Source organism: Hakea prostrata, chromosome 8, assembly GCF_041222555.1.
Source record: "Hakea prostrata isolate BN-2017 chromosome 8, UWA_Hpros_2, whole genome shotgun sequence".
In the NCBI taxonomy this organism is placed as follows: domain Eukaryota; kingdom Viridiplantae; phylum Streptophyta; class Magnoliopsida; order Proteales; family Proteaceae; genus Hakea; species Hakea prostrata.
Window position 1 is genome coordinate 45922238 of NC_142607.1, and position 24996 is coordinate 45947233.

Genomic DNA, 24996 nt, shown 5'->3' on the forward strand with positions numbered 1-24996 from the left:
ATCTCTCTCTTATTATTCTTAACCAAAATCTCCTTTTTACAATTTCTTTTTTTCTTTTATTTATTGTTTCGATTTTTACAGATGTACCACAATGATTGGATTTTGCATGATGTGGGACCCACGAGAGGATGGCATCTCCAAATGATTCCATCGCATTTTCCTTTCTGCGATGCCAAACGAGGCCTGTCTGAGGATCTAAAATGACAAGAGTATCCTTATCTCCTGCCTCGAGGTATTGACTAACGCGATATCATTTTGGAGGAAATTGAAGGTATTTTCGTCCGAGAGAAAAATTATTGAACACATGTGACTACTAGTTTATCTAACAATAGTATTCAAAGGGAAGAGAAGCTTAGCCGAGTTTGGTGGGTGTGGAGGGCATGAGGCACATAAAATTTGGTAGATGCGATGGGACAAGAACGAAAAGGTCATAAGTGTACATATTAATAGATTTAGGTCCCATATGATCATTTACACAAAAAAAAAGAAAAAAAAGTGTAGATTTCATCTAGAAGTTTATGCATTTATATAATTTTGTAAATTGTAAGGTTTATTTTATTTTATTTTTGATATATTGGAAATTTTATTTTATTCTATATTTTTGGTAGAAGGAAATTTTACTTGATTGACTTGTATGTGAACCTCACCTTCTCTAAGCCCAAACAAAGGCTTCACCTCACATATATCTTATAAGGCAATATAAGGTATAAAGTTTTCGTCTTCAACGACAGGGCCAGGATTCAATATAGGGAACCAGAACACAATAACCTTTCTACTCTCTATCTTTATTCTTAAATATTTTTTTTTCCACTAAGGAGGACCAAATGTTTAAATTTCACATTGGAAAAAGGACTAGATGACCCAAAAAAAAACCAAAAGGACTTCCATCAAGACATTAAAGAAATTGACTCCCTGGGGGGTGGCAGCATGGCTTCATCACCCTCACCCTGTGCCCCCCCCCCCATTACTGGTGGTCAGTAGCCGTCGAGGAGCACACCCCAACGGGGAGAGGATCTGGACTCTTGGGGGAGCTCCTCCCCTGCTAGCCTTGACATAGGTATGAAAGTTCTGCCTTGACACATAGTTTGAGATATCTTGACTTTGAGAATAGGTTTTAGAGTTCAGTCAAGATCATACTCTTGCTAGTCTTGGGTTAAGTCTAGTCATATTTTCTTCTTCTTCCCCCTGGCCTAGCTTGGCCTAATCTAGCAGGTACCTCAAGTTTGAAATTTTCAGGGCCTGAGTTCAACTAATGGGGATTTAGGGTTTGGATAGGTTTTATAGAACCAGGCTTTCTACATCGTTACTCATGTTGATTGTCGGAGCAATGCTCATGTCATAGATGATTAGCATGAGAAGAATCATGCCAACATATGAATAATAGGGAATGTCTTGACTTCATTTTTTTAAAGATGTGAATGTGTTGACATTATACATGGAAGTAAACAATGATTTACATTTTTGATAAACCTAATAGACTTGATTTAAAAAGGACATAAAATTTGACTATATTTTGAAAATATTTAATTATTAAACTTATTGCTTCATTCTTCCATAGGGCTAAAATAGCATCATGGAGCATCAAGCTTTTTCTAGTATTTTGACTGGAATAAAATATCTTTTAGCCCATGGAAATCACTTCAAAAGATTTGAAACCATGACATAGAAACTCCTCTTGAGTGTTATGGAGAAATTGTTTGGATTATTTAATGTTCTATCTAGAATTGTGTCCTGTGCAGACAGTTTCATATGAAAAGACATCTCTACGGTCTTTAATGTTTTGAGGAGAGAGATCAACAGAAGTACTCAGATTGAAAACCCCACCCAAGAAGGGGTGCATTATGTGATGCAGAACAATGTATATAACAAAAGGAGGTGATACTTATCTCACACTGACTATGACTTTCCAAGCATTCTTAAAACTGTTTGACATGTTGAGTATTTTTAAGTAAAAATTTTCAAAATTTTAAACCGAAACAAACACAGCCTAACAATGCTCAGTTTTACACTCAAATCATACAACAATGAAGATTCCTCCTCTCCTGATGGTCATTCATCCATCCACACACCACTGAAACATGCCAAAGCAGAATTAACAAGGAATGTGCTGCAAAGGAAGAGAGAAAGACTAAACATTCTGGAATTAACAGTTAATCTGCAATATGCCTTCTGAACCAACAAATACCCTTTGAAAATTGGATTAGGAACCTACCAGTCCACCCAGGCTAAACAGAAACTCAGTCCAACTAAAAGCACCAAGAAGAAAAAGGTAATCTGGAACTGTTGACAGTTATTTGATACACCTTTTCCATCCTGTAGAGAAAATCAATAAATCATGTTCCAGTTTCACCATACTTCTGCCATCCTACGTGAAACCGTGTCCAATACATTTGCTGAAAAATAGCAGTACCCAACTCTTGTTTGGGTTCTGATTAGACCCAATTAGGGCCTACTAACAGCATGAACCAATCACTACAATATTGGCTTCTTTCTAACACCTATGAATACATTATATCAATGTAAGAAAAAAGTTATGAATAAAATGAGAATAAAGGGCTATCTTGTGATAATATCTGTATCTGATGACTCCAAACAACATACAGGGATGGGCAAGGAAAATATGCTGCTATAATCAACTTTAGGAGGTGATTGCAGCAAGTGTTGGGCTCGAGATAGTTGCTCTTCCAGGCCTTTCACTTTAGTAGAATCCCCAGGACCCGATAAAACTCGAGCTAAAGAATGCATCTGGGTGAGATTGTTGCATTTCCTTCTGAACCTCCTGCACTCTTGCCTGGTTGCTTTCAAGCTAGTGCTTTTATTTAGCACACGTGCAAAATTGATTGAGTCAGGTGTTTCCAAAGTTTTGACAGAGCTCTCCTTGCATTTATCTGGAACTATTGGAGTTGCCAATAATGATCTTCCTTTCCCCCATGATAGGAATGACTGTTGCAGCTTTGATGGAACCTGCAAGGATACGCAACTGAAACATCAAAACTGACAGATTCCAATCTTCCACAATAAACATGCAAAAGGTAAGGGCAATTGAAAAAAATGGTTTACGTAAAGAGAAATTAAAAAGGTCCTGTAGTCCAAGTATTTTTGTATTGGGCCAACTACGTCATAAGAAACTATTAAACGTATGGAAATACAGAACTTACAGTCGAAACAAAACCACAAGACAATGAAATTGTTGAAAAAGGAGAACTCCCAGGTTTGTTCCTCTTGTCATCTTTCGCCAGATCCTGACCTGCCAAAGCAGACCCAAAACTTGTTGGTGAATCTTCATCTTCCTCGTCATCCTCATCTATATCTTCATCTTCATCTTCCTCAACCTCAGCTGAACCTGTCTTATTTTTCTCAGCAGGTGTGGAAGAATCTTCACCCTTCTCAGTTGTTTCAGCCTTCTTCTCCTCCTCTTTCTCTTTTTGCTTCAGCTCTGCTTCGAAATCTTCAACAGCTTCTTCCAGACAGATTTCAGCCTCTACCAATTCAAGCTCTTGTTCTATCAGCTTGAGCTTCATTTCACTTTCTCTCTTCTTCTCTTCACCCCACCTCTCCAGTTTATCAAAAACTGGCTTCCATGCATTCTCAGCTTTTGTCAAAAGGCGTTCCAAGAAGCCTTCCTTTGGCTTAGCGACAGACCGCCCATAGAACTCATCAAAGCCAAGTGGCAGGAACTCAACCTTTTCAGGGTCCACATCTTCCCCTTCTTTAAGAGGTGGCTGCCAGAACAAGCGGATCCCATGCTCTTCATCCTCGACAAAATTGATCAGACGTCCCGTCCTTGTATGTAGAATAACTGGATCTTCAGTATATATGAGCTTTGATGGATCATCAGGGTCAGGCTCTGGTTCCTTGTTTAGGAGAACAAATTCTGGACTCTCATCTAATTAATAAGCGACAAACATACTCATAAGTTAAAAGCCTTTTCAGGTGGTCAACTACAATTTGAAATAGAAATCAGTATAAACCCAATTACAGAAAGCATGTAAAAAGACAAAGAAAAATAGATACAAAAAATCATGAAATTTAGATTGATTGCTTCTCCCAAAAAGCAAGCACTTCTGTTTATGAATCTAGCAGAGTATCCAAGCCACTGACAAAGTAAAATTTAACATGAAAACTTTATGGTATTTGTGATGCAGGTTTTGATTTGGCAGCAAGAAGGCCAAAATCACTTCCTTTTGGGCCAAAATCCTTGCATGTATGATTCCACTTCATTCTTGAACTGCTCAGCTCTTGTTCATCGCTGATGATAAAAACCACTGGCAGTGAAGGGAACGAAGTATCAAGAATTGACCATCAATAATAGAAGACACCCACTTACTACAAGCGGAATCATATCATACAAGGAGATTCTGCAGCAAGCGATTAGAAGACATATATATTTCTTTTGGTTGGCTTTTTTTTTCCCCAGGCAATACCCCTGGTTGTCAAGCACCAGAGAAGTGCAACACGTTGGTGGTGATGCTAAAATCCATCAGTCCGCCCCCACCAATCCACGAGTCTAGATCCTTTACACATGTGGATTGGATGATTGACATGTGCCCAATCTAAAAACAAAATTGCCTTTTTCATGAAATGAGAGAAGATTTGGATTCCTACATCTTCAGAATTTTCCTAAAAAAGAGGATTTTGTTTTTAGATTAGACATGTGTCGATCATCCATCAATGTGGGTTGGAATTTTTCATCTTCATGTGGGTAGAGGATCCAGACTCCCAATCCACTGGGCTACACCATGCCCAACACACCCCATATAATGCTCGAATTGTGAAGAATGCAATCTAGTGAAAACTTTGGTGCATGGACCATGAAACAAAGCTTACTGGATTTTCCATCAATTTGAGCCTTGTAGGGACCAAACGAGCCATTCTAACTGTCAGATAGACTAGGCATCCTCTGGATTGGCTGTATATCAAATTTGGTGGTAGTCTTGAATTGCGTAGCTATCATGTGTTGACTTCCCATTTTTATGCGACACACTCTCTTGACCAAGAAAAGATATGGCATCCTCTAGATTGGTTATATACCAAATTTGAGCTTTGTAGGGACCAATGAGCCATTCTAACGGTCTGATAGACTAGGCATCCTCTGGATTGGCTATATACCAAACTTGGTGGTAGCCTTGAATTGCATAGCTATCATGTGTTGACTTCCCATTTTTATGGCAACATACTCACTATTGACACTTGTACCAGCAGTTACTAATCTCTGTTCTAGTCCTAGGTTAGACCTATCTCAATTTGTCCTTAATTTAGCTCTATTGGCATGTACCAATGAGGCTCTCATATTGTGTAACTTTTGCTTTCAAGAAGAAGGAAGAAGGAAGAAGGAAGAGGCGGAAATATAGACTCTTCAATCATCTTTCTTAATTTATCACACCACATGGTGATTTTTGCTAAGGCTAAAACTCGTGCATGTTATGTGGACTACATGTGCATCTAACAGGTAGTTGATGTACTAATACGTCAGTCGCCTGCTCGAACTAGAACTATAGTATTCTCAACTTCCAATTAATTCACTTCATAAGATCCATCATAGAGACCTTTCAGATCACCGAGCATTCTAGTTTGATTATCTCAATCCAAAAATATCTCTAAAGATAAGAACACCTTGATGGAAGAGAATAAATAAACAATAACCCATTGCAACAATTGTATAACTCCTGGCCTATAGCATATGCAACCCAAGCAGTACCGGCCTCCCTTCCTTGTGGTAACAAGGCATGCCAATTGACTTGCAAGCATCAACTGACCACTGGCTTCTGCTAAGTGCCAGTTTTGTGGTTTAATCTCCTTTTTCTTCTCCATTTTCGAGCCCCTCTTGAAATGCCATCCTATGTCACTTTCTTTGTCCGTTTTTAATAATTTTCTGTCTTCTCAAAGGACTACTAAAATTTTGAAGAGTAATAAGGCTACTATTTCTTCTAAGGGGTTATTTGGACAAGAGCAGATAGCTAGCCTCCAAACATTGCATGGCAGTTCACAGAGGCCCAGAGGTTTAGTGGACAAATAATACTGGTAGACTGAGACACTAGGTGTTTTTGATCATCATTTACGACCATGTTTTAAATTAAAATAAATAGTAAAAACAGAGTAGTATAGTGTGTGCAAAACGGAAAGCATTCCAACAAATTCAAGATTGCCTAAATCTGACATTTAAGGAATTACGATCCGACCAGCATAACTTAATGAGCAATTTTGTTTACGATCACTACTAACAAAAGAAAAATTCAAGCATAAAAACAGACAAATACTTTATTGTATTTTTAGTTTTTAACAATGTTTTGCCCATGGTACAAAATTCGGTCGAAAAATGCGAAATTTCAACCAAAATTTTGCATTTTTTAAAATGCGAAATGAAACCTACGAGGATAGAAAAAAAGTCCTCAGTTTCGGTCGAAACTGTCGAAATTTCGTCGAAACCTCAAAACATGTCAAAACCTAGTTCAACCCAGTTGGACCAGCTGGTTCATGAGAAGAAAAAAATCCCAAATTTCTTGGAAACCTGAGACTTTTTCCTATAAATTTTGTAGCTTTCCAAAAAATTTTATTTTATGTTCCCCCAAATACCACAACAAAATACCCCCTCCATCAGGACTTCCCTATCCAAATTGCATATTCCCTCAGACTGGTTATCTTAAGCATATTGATGACCAGACTCATAAAGTTACAATTGTCGATTACCTTCACAACCATAGGCATAAAATGTCATGGAATGGCTATGTTCGCTGGTTGGAGGAGAGGATGTTACAGGCATAATATAGCTCAGCTCATAGGATGGATCCACTCTTGGCACTCCTCTTGGCATTAAGTTGTACTTTCCTTTTATTGTCAGCTATTTTGAAGTTAGAAATTATATATTGAATGTTATGTGCTTAAGTAGTTAAGTTTATAGAGTACTTTTCGGACAACTCTATATTGATGTTATGTACATTGAATGACATATCTATTTTGATTTTTTTAGCAAAATACAGCCAATGTGTTCTTTATACTCTAATTAACTTAAATACATAATCTTACCCCAAAATACTCTCTAAAACCTATCGAAACTTGATGTCGAAACTTGTATGGAAAGTCCTCGGTTTCCTCAAAATTTCCCAAGTTTCCACTTAAGTTTTCCATTTTCACCCGGTTGAAACTTGAGTTTCCCTCGAATTTTTTATTATGGTTTTGCCATACTAAGTTTTATGAAATTTTTAGATTTAAGAACCACAACATTAGAAAGCTGAAATCCATTTCTATTCTTGAATTAGGGGGCCAAGTTTTTATCCTTTTCTTGTTTTTAACTGTTTGGACTCAAGAAGGGGATATTTGCTTATTTATGAACAATATCTTGATAAATGTTACACGATGTTAGGCATGAATAAGTGTCTGCCTTGCTCTCCAGCCAATGTTCAAGAATAATATACAACACCAAACTTGGGACAAAATCATAGGTTTCATTTTGAGCATCCTTTTTAAATGAAAATAGTTTATGCAATGTGTTTAGAAGCCCAACACTGGGCTGCCCAAAAAAATAAAATAAAAGGAAATAAAAGAATCACATATGGGCCTTGAAAGCACACCATCAAGTTGGTTAGAAAAGTGATGATGATCATAAGTCCAGGACCAAACCCAGGAAGGTCGTGGAATGCGAGTGCTATGAGAGGTAGCCTAGTCTGATGATGTCAAGAGGTTTTGTTGGTTGAATGGAGCATCACATAAGACAGTCCTACCCCCAAAAAGGAACACGAACAAAGAACAAGAAGGCCAAACACTGTTCACATGACTGGTCGTCTCACACGAACAGTGTCACAGCTCCATATTTGGCTTTATGGGAACCAACATGCATGAAGATATTATTTTGGGACACTTAAGATCTTAGTTTGGTTTCTATTGAGATATGAATGATTTACCACCTTAGCAATTGACCACATTATATGGGGTCCACCAAAGATTGGATTAGATTTTATTTTATTAGGTTAGGATATTACTTTTTGTTGTCTGCACTTATTATTTTTATGTAGCTTGACTAGCAAGTTATACTCGGGGAGATTTGTTTTCTTTCCTCTTATTACTTGGGTATCAAGCAAGTCTATTTTAAGAAGTAATATTTGAAGATCTTGTAACCATACGTAGGGATATTCAAAAATCTCTCCAATCTGGAAACTTTTCAATAATAAATACATTGTTGAGGGGGAGAGCTGCATCATGCACAACTCTCAATTCCCTCCTTCTCCATCTCTTTTTCTTCTCCACCAGTTCTTCTATCTTCCTTCAGCTCTCTAATATTTCTAGTTATTTTAATTTTAACTCTATTACATGGTATCAGAGCAGTGACTATAGATCTTGTTCTGAAATTATAAACATTGCGGTTTGAAAGCCGTTTCAAGGTTTTCTTGTTGGTGGTGAAACCCTAGCTCGTATAAGGAGAAGTAGGGTTTTGACGAAGATTGATGAATTTACAAGATGAATCACAACTAATGAATTCTGATCTACACTGCCGAAGACCCCTGGACAGTTGTTTTTCCTGGTAACCTTAACCAAAAATTTTGGCAATTGTTACTACACTATTGTTGATGATTCCCTGCCTTGTTGGGTTTTTTCTTCCATTGCTGCTATAGTTTCTGGTTATTTTGTGAGTACTATTGCTGTCATTGCCTAGATTGCTGCTTCCCCTGCTTCATTGAGTCTTTATGGTCTGAAAAAAAATTCTGTAGGTGGGATCGGGTTCTACTGCAAGATATACTATTGCTGCCCCAGTTTTATTGAATTTCTCTGCTTTGAAAAATTCTGTTGATGCTATATTGTCTTCCTACTGCTTTTATTACTGGTTTCAAGTACTACAGGTGTTTGGAAAATTTTTGAATGGTTAGTCTCGACTTCATGTTATTCTACTGGTAAATAGGGTTGCTTTGTGATTGTCATTACTCAGAGCTGATTTTGAACAATAACCGCTACTACCGTGTAGATTACTTGCTGTCCTATATCATTAAATAAATAAGACCTTATCTTACTGCTACTACATCATCATTCCTGCTGGTTCAGTATCTTTCTCTGATTTAGTTTGCTGTTATTTTGGATCTTTGGGATATACTACCGCTTATCTACTCTTCCTCTGATGCATTTACTACTTAATATTGTTTGGTGCTTCCCTTACCGCTACATGGTTTACTGTTGTTATGTTATGAGCACTACTTTTGCTATTGCCTCACAATATTGTTTGGTGTTTCCCTTGCTGCTACATGCTTGACTGCCGTTATATTATGGGTACTACTTTTCCTATTGCATCATTTAAGTTGATGCTGGAGGTTCAAATTTTTCTACCATAATAATATTGACTAGAAGTTTTTGTATTTAGTTTCAAGTAACATTCCTCAGCAGGACTTTGAGATGCTAGCAATTGGTTGTTATTATTTGTGTAAGATTGCACGTGTAATGCTACACATGAGAGGGGGGAGGGGATACCTACTTGGTCCACAGTAACTCATATTGTCTTTTATTTACCAACTTGGTCCGTAATTACTCATACTACTTTTATCTACTTACTTGGTCCGCAATACCCCATATTGGCCTTTTACTTAGTTCACAGTAACCCATATTGCCTTTTATCTACCTACTTAGTCTGCAGTAACCCATACTATCGTACTTGGTCCGCAGCAACCCCTATTACCTTCTACACACTAACTTGGTCCACAATAACATATCGCTTTTTACCTACCGCTTGGTCCACAGTAACCAATACTACCTTTTTCTTACCGTACTTTCACCTACTACTTGCCTTATTGCAGAACATATGTGTGGACATTGAAGCTACAATTTTTTATCTATTAGTGCGGAGATTCTCCCCCCTACTAGCATTATTTGGATAGCACATTTCATGCTACTACTGGATTTTGTTCCATGGTTATCAAAGCGTCCGTTTAGGCGGCAAAGTGGTCTTTGAACAGCTTAAATTGTGACCGCTTAACTAACGAGCTGATTTCTTGCCGCTTTTTTGCTTAGGCAATACCGCTTTGCCACCTTTTGCGCCATATTGCCGCCTAGATGCTAAAGCAACTGCTTTTTTTATATTTTGTAATTTGTGCATATTATTTTTCTTTTTTTTTTAATCATAATTTATTCTACAATGCCGTATATAAATTTAAATATGTGAGCCATTTCGGAATCGAGGCCCAATTTGCAAATGAACTCCGAGGCCCAAAGTTCCTATCGACAACAGAATGTGAAGCATGAGCCATATTCAACATTGATAATCAATGAATCATTAAATAAACAATGACATGGAAATCGGAATAATGAGATCTATTAATTTATCATGTTGGCACTATTTGGTTAAAAAAGGGGAAAATGGATACATCAATTCTGATTCCAATTTGAATATTATTCATGTATATTTAACAAAAAAGTCATGTTAAAAATAATTTGTGAAATAATTTCATTAAACTATATATGAATAATATTGTTATTCATAATTGTGATTCTTGATTTTTTTATTTTTTTATTTTTATGAATGTGATTGTTTAATGCTTGTTTAGTACTTTAGTTTATCATAAAAAATATTTGTATTAAAAAGTAGTTTAAAAGTAGTTATATTAAAAATATTGACTCCATGTTTTGTTCATCTTCAATACCGACAACTGCTCTCATTATTAGATGGTTTGTTCGACATGAAGAATTGAAGATTGCTTCTTTAAATTGCTATAAGTTATCTCCTGAGTAAACTTCTCTTGGTGTTTATCAGCTTCTACTAATTCCTACTTATGATCAATATTGATGAGGAGCTTTTAATATATGTTCCTGTTATTCCAAGCTGGAGCCTTTGATATGTATACTCCATAGCTTAAGGGGGAGTGTTTGGATATGCATGATTTAACACTTTAGTGGTAACCACATTATGTGGGGTCCACCAGAGATTGAATTAGCTTTTATTTTATTAATTCCTACAATTAGATTAGGATATTACTTTCTATTTTTTGCACTTACTACTTTTATGTAGCTTGACTAACAAGCAATACTTAAAGAGATTTGTTTCCTTTCCTTTTCATTACTTGGGTATCAAGCAAGTTTATTTAGGATAGTAATATTTGAAGATCTTGTAAGTTGTAACCAGCTTTAGGGATATTCGAAGATCTCTCTAATCTATAAACTTTTCAATAATAAATACACTGTTGAGGGGGAGAGCTGCATCACACACAACTCTCCATCCTCCCCACCCCCTTCCATCTCTACTTCTTCTCTCTTCCTTCAGCTCTCCATTATTTCTAGTTATTTTAATTTCAATTCTGTTACAGTTTCTGTTTAGTTATTCATGCATGTCGCTAAATTAGAAAGTCTAGCAGTTTCTAGTTCTAGTTAGTTTCAATTTTCCAAAAGAATCTATTGTCACTAGTCAGTAGTTTAATAATTTCTATTTTCAGTTCAAGAAGTTTCTATTCCTTGTAAAACTTTAGTCAAGCCATAAATATGCCCTTTCATTGCAATAATTAGACTTTTAGGAAAACTGAAATTGTAGACAAGGAGTATTCCATGTTAGAGAGACTCGGGGCTGAGATAGCCCATCCCCCTACCCTCTTTCTTCTTGTATATCCCCTTCTTATCCTTTTATCTTCCCCCCCCCCCCCCCCATAAAAGGAGGGGGGAAGAAGTAAAAAAATAAAGGGTCTAGTTATTATATTAACTTCATTATTGTATCGATCTGGGTTGCAATCAATCTTCCACTGGTTTTGTGGTTTGTGGTCAACCTTTGTATACAAAAATTCCCTACTTTCAACAATATCTCGGTTTCTAGGTGGTCAAAAACCAAGCTCGAAATTGAGTTCTTGATCCTTGGATGTACAAATAATGTGTACGATATATTGTACACCACCAAGAAGAATTCTGAAGTCTGAACACCTACATCCAATTATACTCCCAAGTTATGATTAGACCTCCAAAAGCTTGGGGTTAGTGACTACCATTTGACCACCAATGTTCAAGTTCAGCAGGCATTGGAATCCTAAGAGGAGCTTTATAGAAGGAATTCAACCACATCTCCCGTTCCTGATCGACCTCATGCACATATCCCTTCCAATAATCAGGAACCTACAATAAAAACATAGAGAAGATCACATCTCCGAAGGTGGCGGTATCACCGTCTACAAGTCGAGTCACGATATCTAAAGTGCAAGTACTGGACGCCGTGAATCAAGAAATTCAGGTTTAGCTTCTCAAACTTTAAAGGTCCAAAGTAAAGATTATATTTCTTTCATTAGGAAGAAAAAAAAATGAATCGTGACTTACTTCATAGAACTGATTAATGAACCCTGGTGCCATCCATACATCCTCTTCCTCGTAGAAATATGGGTGTTGAGGATCATTATAGGGACCCCTCTCTTCCCTTACCACTGCACAAAATCAAATGAAAGAGTAATACATAAGGAGAAAGTGAAAAATACAAAACCACAACATAAAAGTAGGATTATTGCTGCACTTAAACTTCTTTTCTTAATTAGAATCATGAGATGGTAGAAACCTGAGCTCCTTGCCTCTCAAGTAGCTTCTACATATGAATCAGTACCAATTTTTAAGATCAACTCAACCAAGTCAATTATTATATCATAAGTTTTACCCCAGCTACTGACTAACACAAAGTTGACCTTACAACTTCCAGTTTGATCAGTCAACATTCTTCAACACCCTAATGACAAGTATAGACAGTATAATATCCACTTTTTTACACACGTCAAAAATGAAGAAGTTCTAGATTTGTTGTGGTAAGCCTAAATTTCAGGGTTGTTTAGCATGTCAGCTACACATGTTGCTGCAAAGGCAGCACATAAAGCATGAGATGAATGCCTAAACAAGCATTGGTGATCAGAATCCATACACGAGAAGAAAAAGAAGAATTTTTGGTTTTTTCTTTTTTTTTGGGGTGGGGGGGGGGGTGCCAGATTGCTGAAAAAGGGGAAAGCTAAAAGTCATGATAGGAAGAGACAGAAGTTGTTTATGTTGGAATGGTTAATATACCTAAATACAATAATAGTAAAAGTAAAATTACTAAAAATGAACCAACAACTCAAAAGAAAAAGAGAGTTCCCTAGACACACACTATTACGGTCTAGGCAGAGGGAGCTAATGTCAGTCTTTTACCCCTGCTTTGTGCAGAGGTAGTTTCCATGTTCTGATCCAACTCACTCCTTAACGCCACTATATTATCCCCCACATGGACATAGTGCCACACTATCCACAGTACACTTATGCTCCCCTGAAGCTGGAATATGTGAATCTCCCATACCCAGCTAAATCCATGGTTCTTGTCTCAACCAAGGTGGCCCCGAAATTTTGGTGAAGACAAAACCATGGGTTGGTTTTAAAAATCCCATATCCTGAATATTTGGGAAATTTCTGCAGTTTCGACGAACATTTCGAACATTTTGCTAGTTTCAACAAGAAATGTCAAAATATGACCAATTTTAATCAACTTTGTTAAAACCCTCATAATACCTTGGAAAATTATTACAAAGTTGCAAGAATTAACAAGATAGACTCTGGTTTCTATGGTGCCAGTCACCCCCACACCTCACAGTGGTGTCCCTCAGCCTATGGCTGCCCAAGAACTCTCATAAAATATTCGATGCCCTCTCCTCACTCTTCTCCCTCTATTTATTATCTCAACTAACCCTAACTAAACTTCATTCCACCTGGCCTCCTCCTAAGGTCCTAACAACTACCGGCCTCTCGAAAATCACCTTGTCCTCAAGGTGATGGAAATTTTGAAGTTTAGCCCTCTGCATGCTTGCCACAAAACTAGGCCAGCATCTTGATTGATAGCCTTCTTTGGCTTCCCATACTCTGGGTACCCTCGCAACTGTAAGCAGCCCATATGAAGAAAAAGAAAACCTTGAAAATTATAGCAAAAGCACGATCCCTTCCTACTCCAAGATTTCCGCTTCCATTAAACAACCCAACTCCAAATGCCACAGCCCTAGCAGAAGTCCGAGGAACCTGTACGTGGTTGGAAGAAGGGCATCGGTGGCCAATTTGCTCAGTTTCCACTGCCGCTGCTGCTGCCGTTGCGACGCAAGCCTCACGCTGCATTTGATTGGAGCTAGAAGAAGGAGGAACAGTAGTGTTCCTAAAATGCCCATGGCAGTTTTGCTTTGTCAATGGGTTGTCTCCAAACTGGGCCTCAATTGACAATACCCAAAACAGAACTGCTGGGCTGGGCCTGAAACCAGTAAGAACCCATCTGCGAACCTCAATTCCATGACTCAGGTCCAACGTCTTCCCATTGTGGGTTTTAGTTGGGTCTTTTAAAGCCCATAGTAGGTCTTGAGTTGGTGGGGTTCCAATTTAAACCCTGGGTAATGGTTTGATGGAAGGGGTTGGGTTTTGGGTCATGAAACCGTAATGGGACCAAATTAATTCTTTTGAATGGGCTAGGTCTAAACACTTAAAAGTGTGGATGAAGGAATATAGGTTGGGTATTGGGCTAATGGAATAAAATGGGCTGGGGTTTAAGGAAATAGTTTGGGCCCAAGAAGGTTTCTTTGGGAACCAAGCGGCCCAATCTTTAAACTTGGTTCGTTTGGGCCCTAAGTGTGAGAATGGGCGAACCTGAGTTGGGCCAAAATTATGGCTCTTAATGAATGAATCAAACCCACGAACCGATTTGAGGTGGACCGAACCAATTCGAAAAACCCTAACTCTCCATCGTCTTCTTCTTCCTTTCCTGTGGACAGAAACTTCAGCCGCCGTCCGGAGTTTTCCTCCGATTGCCTCTGGTCTCCCTCGAATCTCTTTCTTCTTGCAGGCTTTGGATATGGCGGCCAGATTTCTCGTTGTTGCATCTTTAATCCCGTAAGCATCGATACCTAAAACTCTCATTCGCTTCTTCTCTCTTCTCCCAGTCTGGCATGGACCCACCGTAGTAATCGACCCATCGCTTCCGGCGATGTCACTCGGCGTTTTTTCCATCAGTTTTGCTTGGTCTCCTAGTTCCACCACTCCATTAGCATCCCTAAGTTCTTCCTGGTTGCTGTCCAAAATCGAGTTCACGTCTGCCACTTGGCTCGTACCGAAATCAGTTTGCAAGGCTTCTCTGAAACCCTTCCAATCAAACACCGGCCAATTTCTCCGGTAAACCCACTCTAACGCTTCTCCATCCAAATGCTTGAGAGCTATTCCGAGCCAATATTCACACTCAATTTGGTGTTGCCGGCAAAATTGCTCGACTTCTATTAACCACTCATGCGCCTTTCCATCACCAGAAAACAGTGATAAAGCCATTTCACCTCCCTGGATCATTACAGTTCTGATGCCAATTGTTAAAACCCTTATAATACCTTGGAAAATTATTACAAAGTTGCAAGAATTAACAAAATAGACTCTAGTTTCTATGGTGCCAGTCACCCCCACACCTCACAGTGGTGTCCCTCAACCTACGGCTGCCCAAGAACTCTCATAAAACATTCGATGCCCTCTCCTCACTCTTCTCCCTCTATTTATTATCTCAACTAACCCTAACTAACCTTCATTCCACCTGGCCTCCTCCTAGGGTCCTAACAAACTTCAACAAACCCAACTTAATAAGTTTCAACCAGTTTTGACCAGTCCATCACATGTCAAGCCTTACCATAAAAATCCCTAGTTTCAACAAGGTTTCAACCCATTTCGGCCATATCTTGGCCTTTGGCTAGTTGAAACTAGCCTTGACATCAATATCTTGATACTTGCTTAGATCAACCAAAAAGAAAGGAAGGCTTGAACTTCTTAGTGAAGTCCTAACTGATTGCTGGAGTAAAGTACTAGAGCTGATATAATAATTACAGAAAAAAAATTTCTCACAAATGATAGCTAACCTCAATAAGCTTAGCTCTTTCGTGGAAAACTAGACTACTGGCAACATAAGTCACTTGATTATCACAATAAGATGTTAGTAACTGGTAACCCCAATTCTTGAATGAAGGGATTTCAATCACATTACTTTAGTTGTCAATAGACCCATAGGAAAAAATCGACAAAATTCCAGTAACACCAAAACAAACGAAAACTCCAATTCTTGAATAAGATATTTCAATCACATCATTTCAGTTTTCATATGGATCCATGGAAAAAAAATCCAGCAAAAATCGTGAGGTCACCAAATAGAAATGGATTTCCAAATAAAAAATGACTAGTTTTGGTTGAAATTTTAAAATTTTGGGGATATTTTGAAATTTCAGAAATTTAAGAGGTTTGAGGGTGAAAATGCTTCATTTTTATATCCTCTACCTCACGTAACTCATTCTTCTCAACAACTCTGAGAAGCATGGTAAATCAATGGATTGAAGCTCCAAACATCAACATTCTTGGTTTTTCTTAAGTTTTAAGTTAAGCTATTTTTCTCAAAGTATTTTTTTTCTTGACAAAAAAGGGTATGATCAATACTAATAGGATGATGTTCAAATTAATATATGTTATGTAAAAATTTTCTTTTCATGCTATCTAGTAATTTTTTTGTACTTCAAAAAATCAGAAAACCAAAAGTATCATTTTAAGCTTTTATTTATTTATTATTAACTCATTTTTGTGTGTCTAAGGTAAAAAGGAGACTGTATCCAAGAATCAGCCCAAAGAAACAATAATTAGGCCTCAAAACCAGAATATTGAGTTGGCTAGAAAAATACAAGGTTTTGACTTGATTTCAACCCACAACTCGAGCATATCTTGGTTTCTCCGTGGGTCAAAACCATAGTCGGCACCAAGTTCTTTTTCACTGCTCTATAGCAAGTCACATGCCTCACACTAGTAATTTCATGTTGCAACTTTTGCCCTATCCTATGAAGCCACTACATTGAAGATACATACTTCCATCAGGCTTGTTAACAAACATCCGAGCCTTGGCAGCAGCAACTTCTGCTATACCTGCATGCAGCTGAAACAACATTGACTTGAAAATTAGCCAAAACAGGATAGAATTCTCAATAGAACTGAACAGTATATCAAAACAATCCCGATCTTATGATACCGCTGAAACATCTTCATCACAACCAGAAGAATCCTCCAATAGCTCTCCAAAATAAAACCTCCCCTGAAATACAAAAGAGCAGTGCTTAGAGTATGGTATTTAGTAATACACCCAGAAATCCATGGCAGAATAAGTATACATCGTCCAAATTTTGGCATGAGGTTCAACAACGTTACAAAGCCAACTAAGCTATCAGCCTCTCTATGTCCTATGTTATCATAAAAACTTCAAATTAAAATTTAACAGGCATCAGAAAATCACTTTAAAGAACAAAATAAAAGGATTAGTTAATCCTTAATGCACCTAGGAAACATAGGCTGCGTTCAAAGTTAAAACGCTATCCATAATATAGTACCGAAGTAGCTGGATCTATTTCTTTGACCTTAAACAAAATCTGCTCATATCGTCAAGCTGCTAGAAAAGCGTATCATTGTTTAAACTTTAAAGACTCCAGCTATTAGTTGTAGAAACACAAAGGTTTGTTGCACAATGCATCAGAGTTATAACAGGCGAACCGCCATTAAAAGAAGACATGAAAATATAGTCCTGTATTTATGCCATAAGCAATGTAGGAATAACTTCACCATCATATAACATGCAAACACAATAACCTTAGGGGAAAGTTTCAGTCTCACCCCTTGAACTACTCCCTAATATTAATGCCAGCCCCTGAGTCACCCAATTAATCAGTCAGACTCCCTATTACTAACATCGTTAATCTCAATTAGTTGTTATTTATTCATTTTCGATATTAACCCTACATCCGAAGTTTATAAACACAACCCATGAACCATATCTCCCAAACTTTGTGAGGATTCACGATTGGGAGAGGAAGAAGTCATACACGGTAAAGGAAGATGAAGGAACGAGTCAAGTGTAAAGTTTTCCATTCAAGGTTTTTCTTGTCTTTTTAAAGTTTAGCTTGCTTACATCAGCATTTCACTATGACTCTCAATGGTAGAGATGTCATTGATATATTTCCCCCCTATAGGGGGTTTGATTGATAAATTAGGTAACTCAGGGGGTGGCATTAATTTAAGGGGTGGTAGCTCAAGGGGTGGCACTAAAAATTTCCATAACTTTAGGGATCACCAAACTTACACAAATAGAAGTCCAAGTCCCAGAACATGCCTTGCAATGGCCAATTATCCCACCCAGACCTGGTGGATTTTGGGCAAGGGCATGTCAGGGCTTGCCATCTCCACACAAATATATTTTGATGATTATCTCCACATGATATGTCTTAAATATAAGAAGCCATAGCCTGAGAAGGCCTTGGAAGTGAACGAATAAAGCAAGTTACTCCAGGAACTTTGTGAAGGACTTGAAGCCCTAAAAAGCAACAATTATGATGACTAAGTTTAAGACCTACCAAAAATTGAAGAATGCATGAAGATTTAGCATTAGGATTAGAAAACAAAGCACGCATAACATAATCATTAGTGAGTAAAATTGCATGGCATGCATGTCCACATATTAGATGGACTCTAGGGCCTATGTTAATTGATTAAAAATGGTTGAGACCCTCTAGGACTATGCCCAGACCAAAAACCAAAACAGGGTTGATAGCCCTGATTGGATCCATATATGGCCCAATCGGTGAGTCCAGATCCCATCCGATGAATCTGATTTGTATTCTATGAGACACACCGACGAGTCCAGTTTGCTCTCAGTTTTCAATCAGTGAGTTTGGTTGGACTGTTTTGCCTTAAAAACTAGTTTTGCTAATTCCTTATCCAGAGAGTTCCACTTGGCATCTGACATGTCCGGATGATTAACAATCTGTCCAACCCCGTAAATTATTCCAAATTAAGTCTATTAAAGACCCATTTTTAAGCGTTACTTTAGACTAATGACACATCACTAATATAAACAAAAAAGAGCTTCTAGGTGTGATTAAACACCACTCTTGCAGGAGGCATTGTATGAAAAATTTCCCAAAGCTGTTGCAACCTCACTTTCTCTTCTTTGAGTTCCAAGCTTCAATCCCTATGGAACTCGATCAGATGGTTATGTCTCCACCCTTCATCTCCATTGAGCTCCATTAAACAGGAAAGCATATCACAAGCACTTGGTAATTATTAGTAAACTAATAGGATCTTTCCCTTATTAGTAAATGGGAGATTTTCAGCCCCCAGTTTTCTCAATAACGTTAACTGTTTGATCCTCCTTGTTTGCTTGGGTGGCCAAGACAAAAGACAGTTGGTGCATTTTTCTTAACTTTCATATCACTGTGCATGACATTTACTCAAGAGGTAAAGTGTCATACCTCTTGATATGTAATTTCAACTACTCTTCTAATTGTTTTACTTCAATTATTAGTACTTAATCTAGATGGACTTAGGTTAGTACAAGGACCGTCTAATCCCTAAGAGATTTGGGTACTCTTTCCCTTGAATCTGGATTTATGAGGAGCCTCTTATCCTCAAAGGATTTGTAAGGGCTTGTTTCTCTATCCATTGTAGTGAAATAGAAGCGCTAGTGGAATACTCTCTCAAGATAAGAGAGGAGTGGATGTAGATTTGGATAAATCAAAAGACTATAGATTGATTGTGTCTCTTATTTGCAATTTATTTTACACTTGCACTTCAATTTTAATAAATCTAACTTGAAAAACTGAAAAAAGGCAAAATCCACCAGTTGTAACCAATTCATTCCCACCACTCAACACTCCCCCCCCCCCCCAAAAAAAAATAACAAAAAACAAAAACAAAAAAAGAAGGAAAAACACCATGTTACATTTCTGGGGTATATGTCCATTTCCAACCCAGGTCAAATGCACCCTTACCGCCTAAAGCACTAATGCTACTATACTTAAGAGTGCAAGATTTAGTAAAACATGCAATTTCCAAGATTTGAACTCTAAAAAAACAGTAAGCACCAAACTTTAAGAAACTAAGGAAATCCTTATGCCATGATACAAACATAGTATTTTTATTGTATTCAAATATTTCAAACTAAAAGCCACCAATTTCTCAAACTGGACCTGACTCAGTTTCGAATTCAAACAAGCCATTCTTTGCAAATATTGGACAAATATCTTATCAAGACACAGGTTAAGCAGATGTCAGAAATAATTAATCGAACAATTGGTCAAAATTTATCACTACCATTGTGTTGGACATCTTCTATAAAACGTGCATAAGCAAGATATAAAGCAAAACCAAAGATCCTAACAGTGGCTCATTTGCGCATACATATATCGGACGCTCATTGACTTCATATACACCACAGCCATGCATCCTGCCATGCTTCCACTGCCCGGCATATCGGTATCGACCTTTCTCCCTGAAAAAATATATATTTATTATAGTAAAAATATAACACTCCAAATCCTATACAAATGAATCAGAACCCCAAAAATGGAAAGAATTAAAAAGGGTAAGAAAAAAAATGATTTCAAGAGCTGCAAAAGATCTATTTTCATCAGAGGAGAACTTTTGAGTTTAGTTACATCTGTTTCATTACCCTTCCATTCCTTCTTTTATAACTAAAAAAGTTTCCCTTTTGAAAATACAACTGCAGTAATAGTGACGGTCACAGGGAATGAGAAGATAGTGCTATAATAGAAACAATATGTCTGCTCTAATGTTCAGCAAAATAGATGACATAATACTAATTGCATGCTACAGTGAAGGTCACAAGAAATTAGAATACAGAACTATAATAAACAATAGGACTGCACACAGATTTCAAGGCCTTGCAAAGTCAGGGAGCTAATTTTTGAATGATAGAGACGTACGGTTTCTCCCCAAACAGCCGGACCCATTCTTTATTTTCATAGAATGGAAGTTCATAATTCACACCCGCTAAACGGATGCTATCTTCAATGTCCATCTCCAGCCATTCCCTATCTTCTGGTGACATAAAATCTCGAGAGATGATTTTCCCTTGTGCGCGTTTTTTTGCTTCGAGTCTGGAAGGACAAGTGAAATGATGTATAAATATAATTTTAAAAAGTTGTTTGAAGGAGAAATAGAATTGTTTCCAGGATTCTTTACTCATGATGTCAGACATACTCGGAACCTGGCGGAGGCACATGTTCAGGAATGTCAACTTCAACAACACCATGACCTTCCATATTGTTTTGAAGCCATTCACCTTCATACCTATAAGCACAAAGCCATCTTCAGAGATTCTTGTGGAGAAAGAAAAGAAAGAAAAATCAGACAATTGATATTATAAGACACATCTAGTGTTTTGAAGCTATACACCTTAATGCTTGCAAGCACAAAGCTGTCTTCAGATATACTTACAGGGAAAATTAATCGGATATAGTATAAGATACACATAGACACAAGACCACAATGAAGTTCTCAGTATTTTGAACGATATGATGCATCTATTCTATGTTTATGCTCAGCTTACAGCTGTTATTGAAACAGATTCACTCTAAAATCTGAACAAAAAACCCCCAAAGGGAAGCTCATTTGGCAATGAGCACTATCTCACAATTAAGAGGCTAAGAGTTCAACTATCCTTAGGTCTATCTAATCCCTCCCCCCCCCCCCCCCCCCAAAAAAAAAAAAAAAGAGGAAAAAGAAGAAGCAGTGAACTGCAGTAATGCACCTACGCATATAGAAATCTTATATATCATTACTTAGAAAATTGAAATGCAAATAGCAACTTATAAAACATGATTCTACCAAAATAATCGATAAGGGAGTAGGAGAACAGAGTGAACATTATATTCAAAATGAGGACAAAAATGAGACGAACCTGACCATCCCGTCTTCAGCTACGTAAACACCTTTTCCATGAGCCAAGTCGTCCCAGATAGTGCCTTCATATCTTCAACAATGTCATCAGGCACATGTGAGTAATGCAAAACATCTCGAACATATGAAGCATTGGAAACTAAAGCATTGGAACGCAAAAGCTGATGGAAAACAGAAATCGCAGGTAAAAGTACACTTACGAGCTCCCATCCCCGAAAATGTAGCTGCCCCATTTGAGGAACTCCTCAATTCGATCGAGCTCTTCGACTACTGACTTGGGGTTCGCGATGTCGTAATGGTTGTCTGGTATGACTGGATAGTATTTCCGATATGGAACATAAAAAGGCGCAATTGGTGGGTCTCTTCCCTCTTTGATCTCCTCCTCAACAACGTCCCAATCCTCCTCGTCTGCCCAAACTGGATCCCAACCAGGATTCGTCATCTTCAAAGGAGCATCTGCCCAGTACTCCTTGAGGTCCTCTTCCCTCCAGTTCTCTGGATCCTCGGGAAAGTCGAAGCGGTCTTCGTTTGCAACGTAGTAGCGTTCGTCTTCCTCTTGCATCTTCTTGACTCTGTAGCTATTCTGAGCTTGCTCAAAAAGCTTGATATTACTCTCAGGAGAATTTTCATTCTCAGATTGATCTTCAGCGTAATAGTCTTCGAACTCGTCGTCCGATGAATCGTAGCTGTCGTCGTCCTCTTCATTTTCTGAAGCAGCTAATTTCTCAGACGGTTCTTCGTCTTCCACCTCTTCCTCTTCTTCTTCACTGTCATCTACTGATTCGATTTCGTCTTTATTTCCCATTTTTTGTAGCTCTACTCGCAACGAGAAGACTGGGTTTAAGACTGCGAGCTCAACAGCAGAAGAAGATAAGGTGGGAAGCAAAAACGAAGATACAGAAACTGCGCCCGAACAAAAGGTATTTTGTAGATTTGATCGTCTAAATCTGTGATATCGTTTTCTTTCACTGGAATATGGATATGGGCCGGGCCTTGCTTGCACTTATGGGCTTTCACTCCCCACGCTGAAGTAGGTCACAATTTTTTCTCCTGAGTATTGTGCCTTAAAATTAAGAGGTTCAAATGGATAATCGAAATCTGCTTCTGAACATTTATTGGTATTTGTAACCGATTCAATTACTAATACGATGCAAATATGGCATTACCCCTTTTCTATCAATTATTATCCGTCCTATAAAATTATCCAATTAAATTACTTATTTCGATTTATTTTTATAATTTTTACTTTAGATGTGACTTTTTTTTAGATTTTTTATTAAAATAACTATCAAAGTTGTTAAATTCTTAAATCTCAGACCTACCTCAAGAGTAAAATGGTAAAGATGTCAACAATAATCGAAAACTTGTATTCAATATAGACTATTTGATTATCATCATAATCAAGCTGAATCTGTCCAAAAATCGATAGGATATTATCCATCGTTCGAATATAATAAGATGTAGATATGATATTACCACTATTCGATATGAATTCAATCGGTTTACACCCCTACTTAAAATATGAAGTTTACCCTAGATTTCATAAATAATATATTATGATAAACATCTAGGGCCTTTTTTGTATCAATTCTCTTTTTGGTTTTTAATCTTTTTCCATTCTTTTTATGTGTTTGGCATTCACTTGAAATCCTATTTTTGTTTAAAATGATAGAAAATCATCAATAATCCATAATAGATGTTTTATCTATTCTGGTTTATGTCAAAAATTCATTCTATTCATTTTTGCATATGTTAGTTAAAGTTTTCAATTGCAAATTGAGGATATATAGTAAATATGCTTCTTCTTTTTTTGGGTAGAAATCCTATTATTTCTTCATTTTTTTTCTCACTTCCAAACCCTAAAATTATCAATTTTCTATTATTTTTATCGAATTTTTATGTTGATATTTCAAACTTATTTTTCATTCTGTAATTTATTTTGAACACAAATTTATCAAATTTTTTTCAATTTCTTTTTATCAAAAATAGATTATTGTATTCATTTATTTCAAATAGTCAAAATACAGAATAAATTTGATACGAAAAAGGCTCAAATCTATCTCACCTATGTTCTCTTTGGCATGGTTTTCATTCTTTTTTTCTTTAAAATAAAAGCATTAAAAATTATTTTTAAGTCAAAATGCAAAAAGCGTTTGATAACCACTGGGTAGAAGTAAAAAAAATTAATTGCCAAATCTTTCAGCAAAGATGAATTTTTTTTTTTTTTTAACAAATGTTTAAAATTTTGTAAACATTCATAATAGCTTTTATATACTCGGCAACACATGAGACACCCAACAAGTAAAGTTGATCCAATTAATTGAATAAGGGCCTGTTTGGTTACATGAATCTAGAGATTTCAAATCTATGAATTCACAAATGGAAGATTAATATCAGTTTGGTTGTGTGAATCCCTAGATTCATGAAATCTAAATATTCACCTTTTTACACTAAAAATGTGAATATGTAGATTTATGGGTATGAGGTGAATTCCAAAGATTTCATCCCTACTATAAAAGCGTTATACATTTGAACCATGAGTCCATAAATATTTTTATCTACAAATTTCATTCTAAAGATTCAGGCTAACCAAACAGTTCATTTTATGAAACATGAGTCTATAGATTTGAAATCTATAAATTTGAAATCTTTAGATTTTTGAAATATTCAAACTTGAGTAACCAAACAAGCCCTAAGAAAAAACAGAGAATCCAATTAATTTGGTCAAGGACTTGATTGGTAAATCGAGGTGCTATCATCTTTGCTATTGCCGGTGCTATCCATGAGGACCAAATATTAGTAATGGAGTTGATTGTCTAAAATGCAGGTTTAATGTGTGCTTTACAGAGTGGTACTCGAAGACTTCAAATCCGCTTTGATTCTTGCGAGGCCGTTCTTATGATCTTGGGTTCCCATAGAGTTCCTTGGTATGTTGATTATTTGGTTGATGACATTAGCATACTTCAACGGAGTTGTAGGGATTGCCTCATTTTACACCATGTTCATGAGTTGAACCAAGGAGCAGACTTATTGGTAGGGTTACTGCAAGCTCTTGGTGAGATACAATTTGACCCGGGAGGGTTACCTCTTGGTTTAGATATTATTCTCTGTAACGACGTTGCTGGAAAACCATATTATATATTGTAATCCTCTTATTTAGTTACTCTTTTAATACAAGCTTCTTATTCAAAAAAAAAAAATATTTGTATCAAGCATTAGAGGGTTCTTGTCCCTAAGGTTCTCGTCTCTGTTATTCCTCTATGCCATGCAACTTCTCACTATTTATTATTATTATTATTATTATTA

General features: G+C 37.1%; 1 protein-coding gene across 1 annotated transcript; it reads right to left on the reverse strand.

Moving 5' to 3' along the window:
* Positions 1-1979: 1979 nt before the first annotated feature.
* EMB1211 (MORN (Membrane Occupation and Recognition Nexus) repeat-containing protein) lies at positions 1980-22629 on the reverse strand. Its single transcript, XM_089167360.1, has 11 exons — positions 21891-22629; positions 21692-21763; positions 20992-21081; positions 20715-20888; positions 20170-20260; positions 16973-17035; positions 16813-16879; positions 12265-12368; positions 11940-12066; positions 3159-3886; positions 1980-2964 (listed from the first exon to the last, which is right to left on the reverse strand). The coding sequence occupies exons 1-11, from the start codon at positions 22493-22495 to the stop codon at positions 2557-2559; spliced, it is 2529 nt and encodes an 842-aa protein (XP_089023486.1). The 5' UTR covers positions 22496-22629; the 3' UTR covers positions 1980-2556.
* Positions 22630-24996: the final 2367 nt, after the last annotated feature.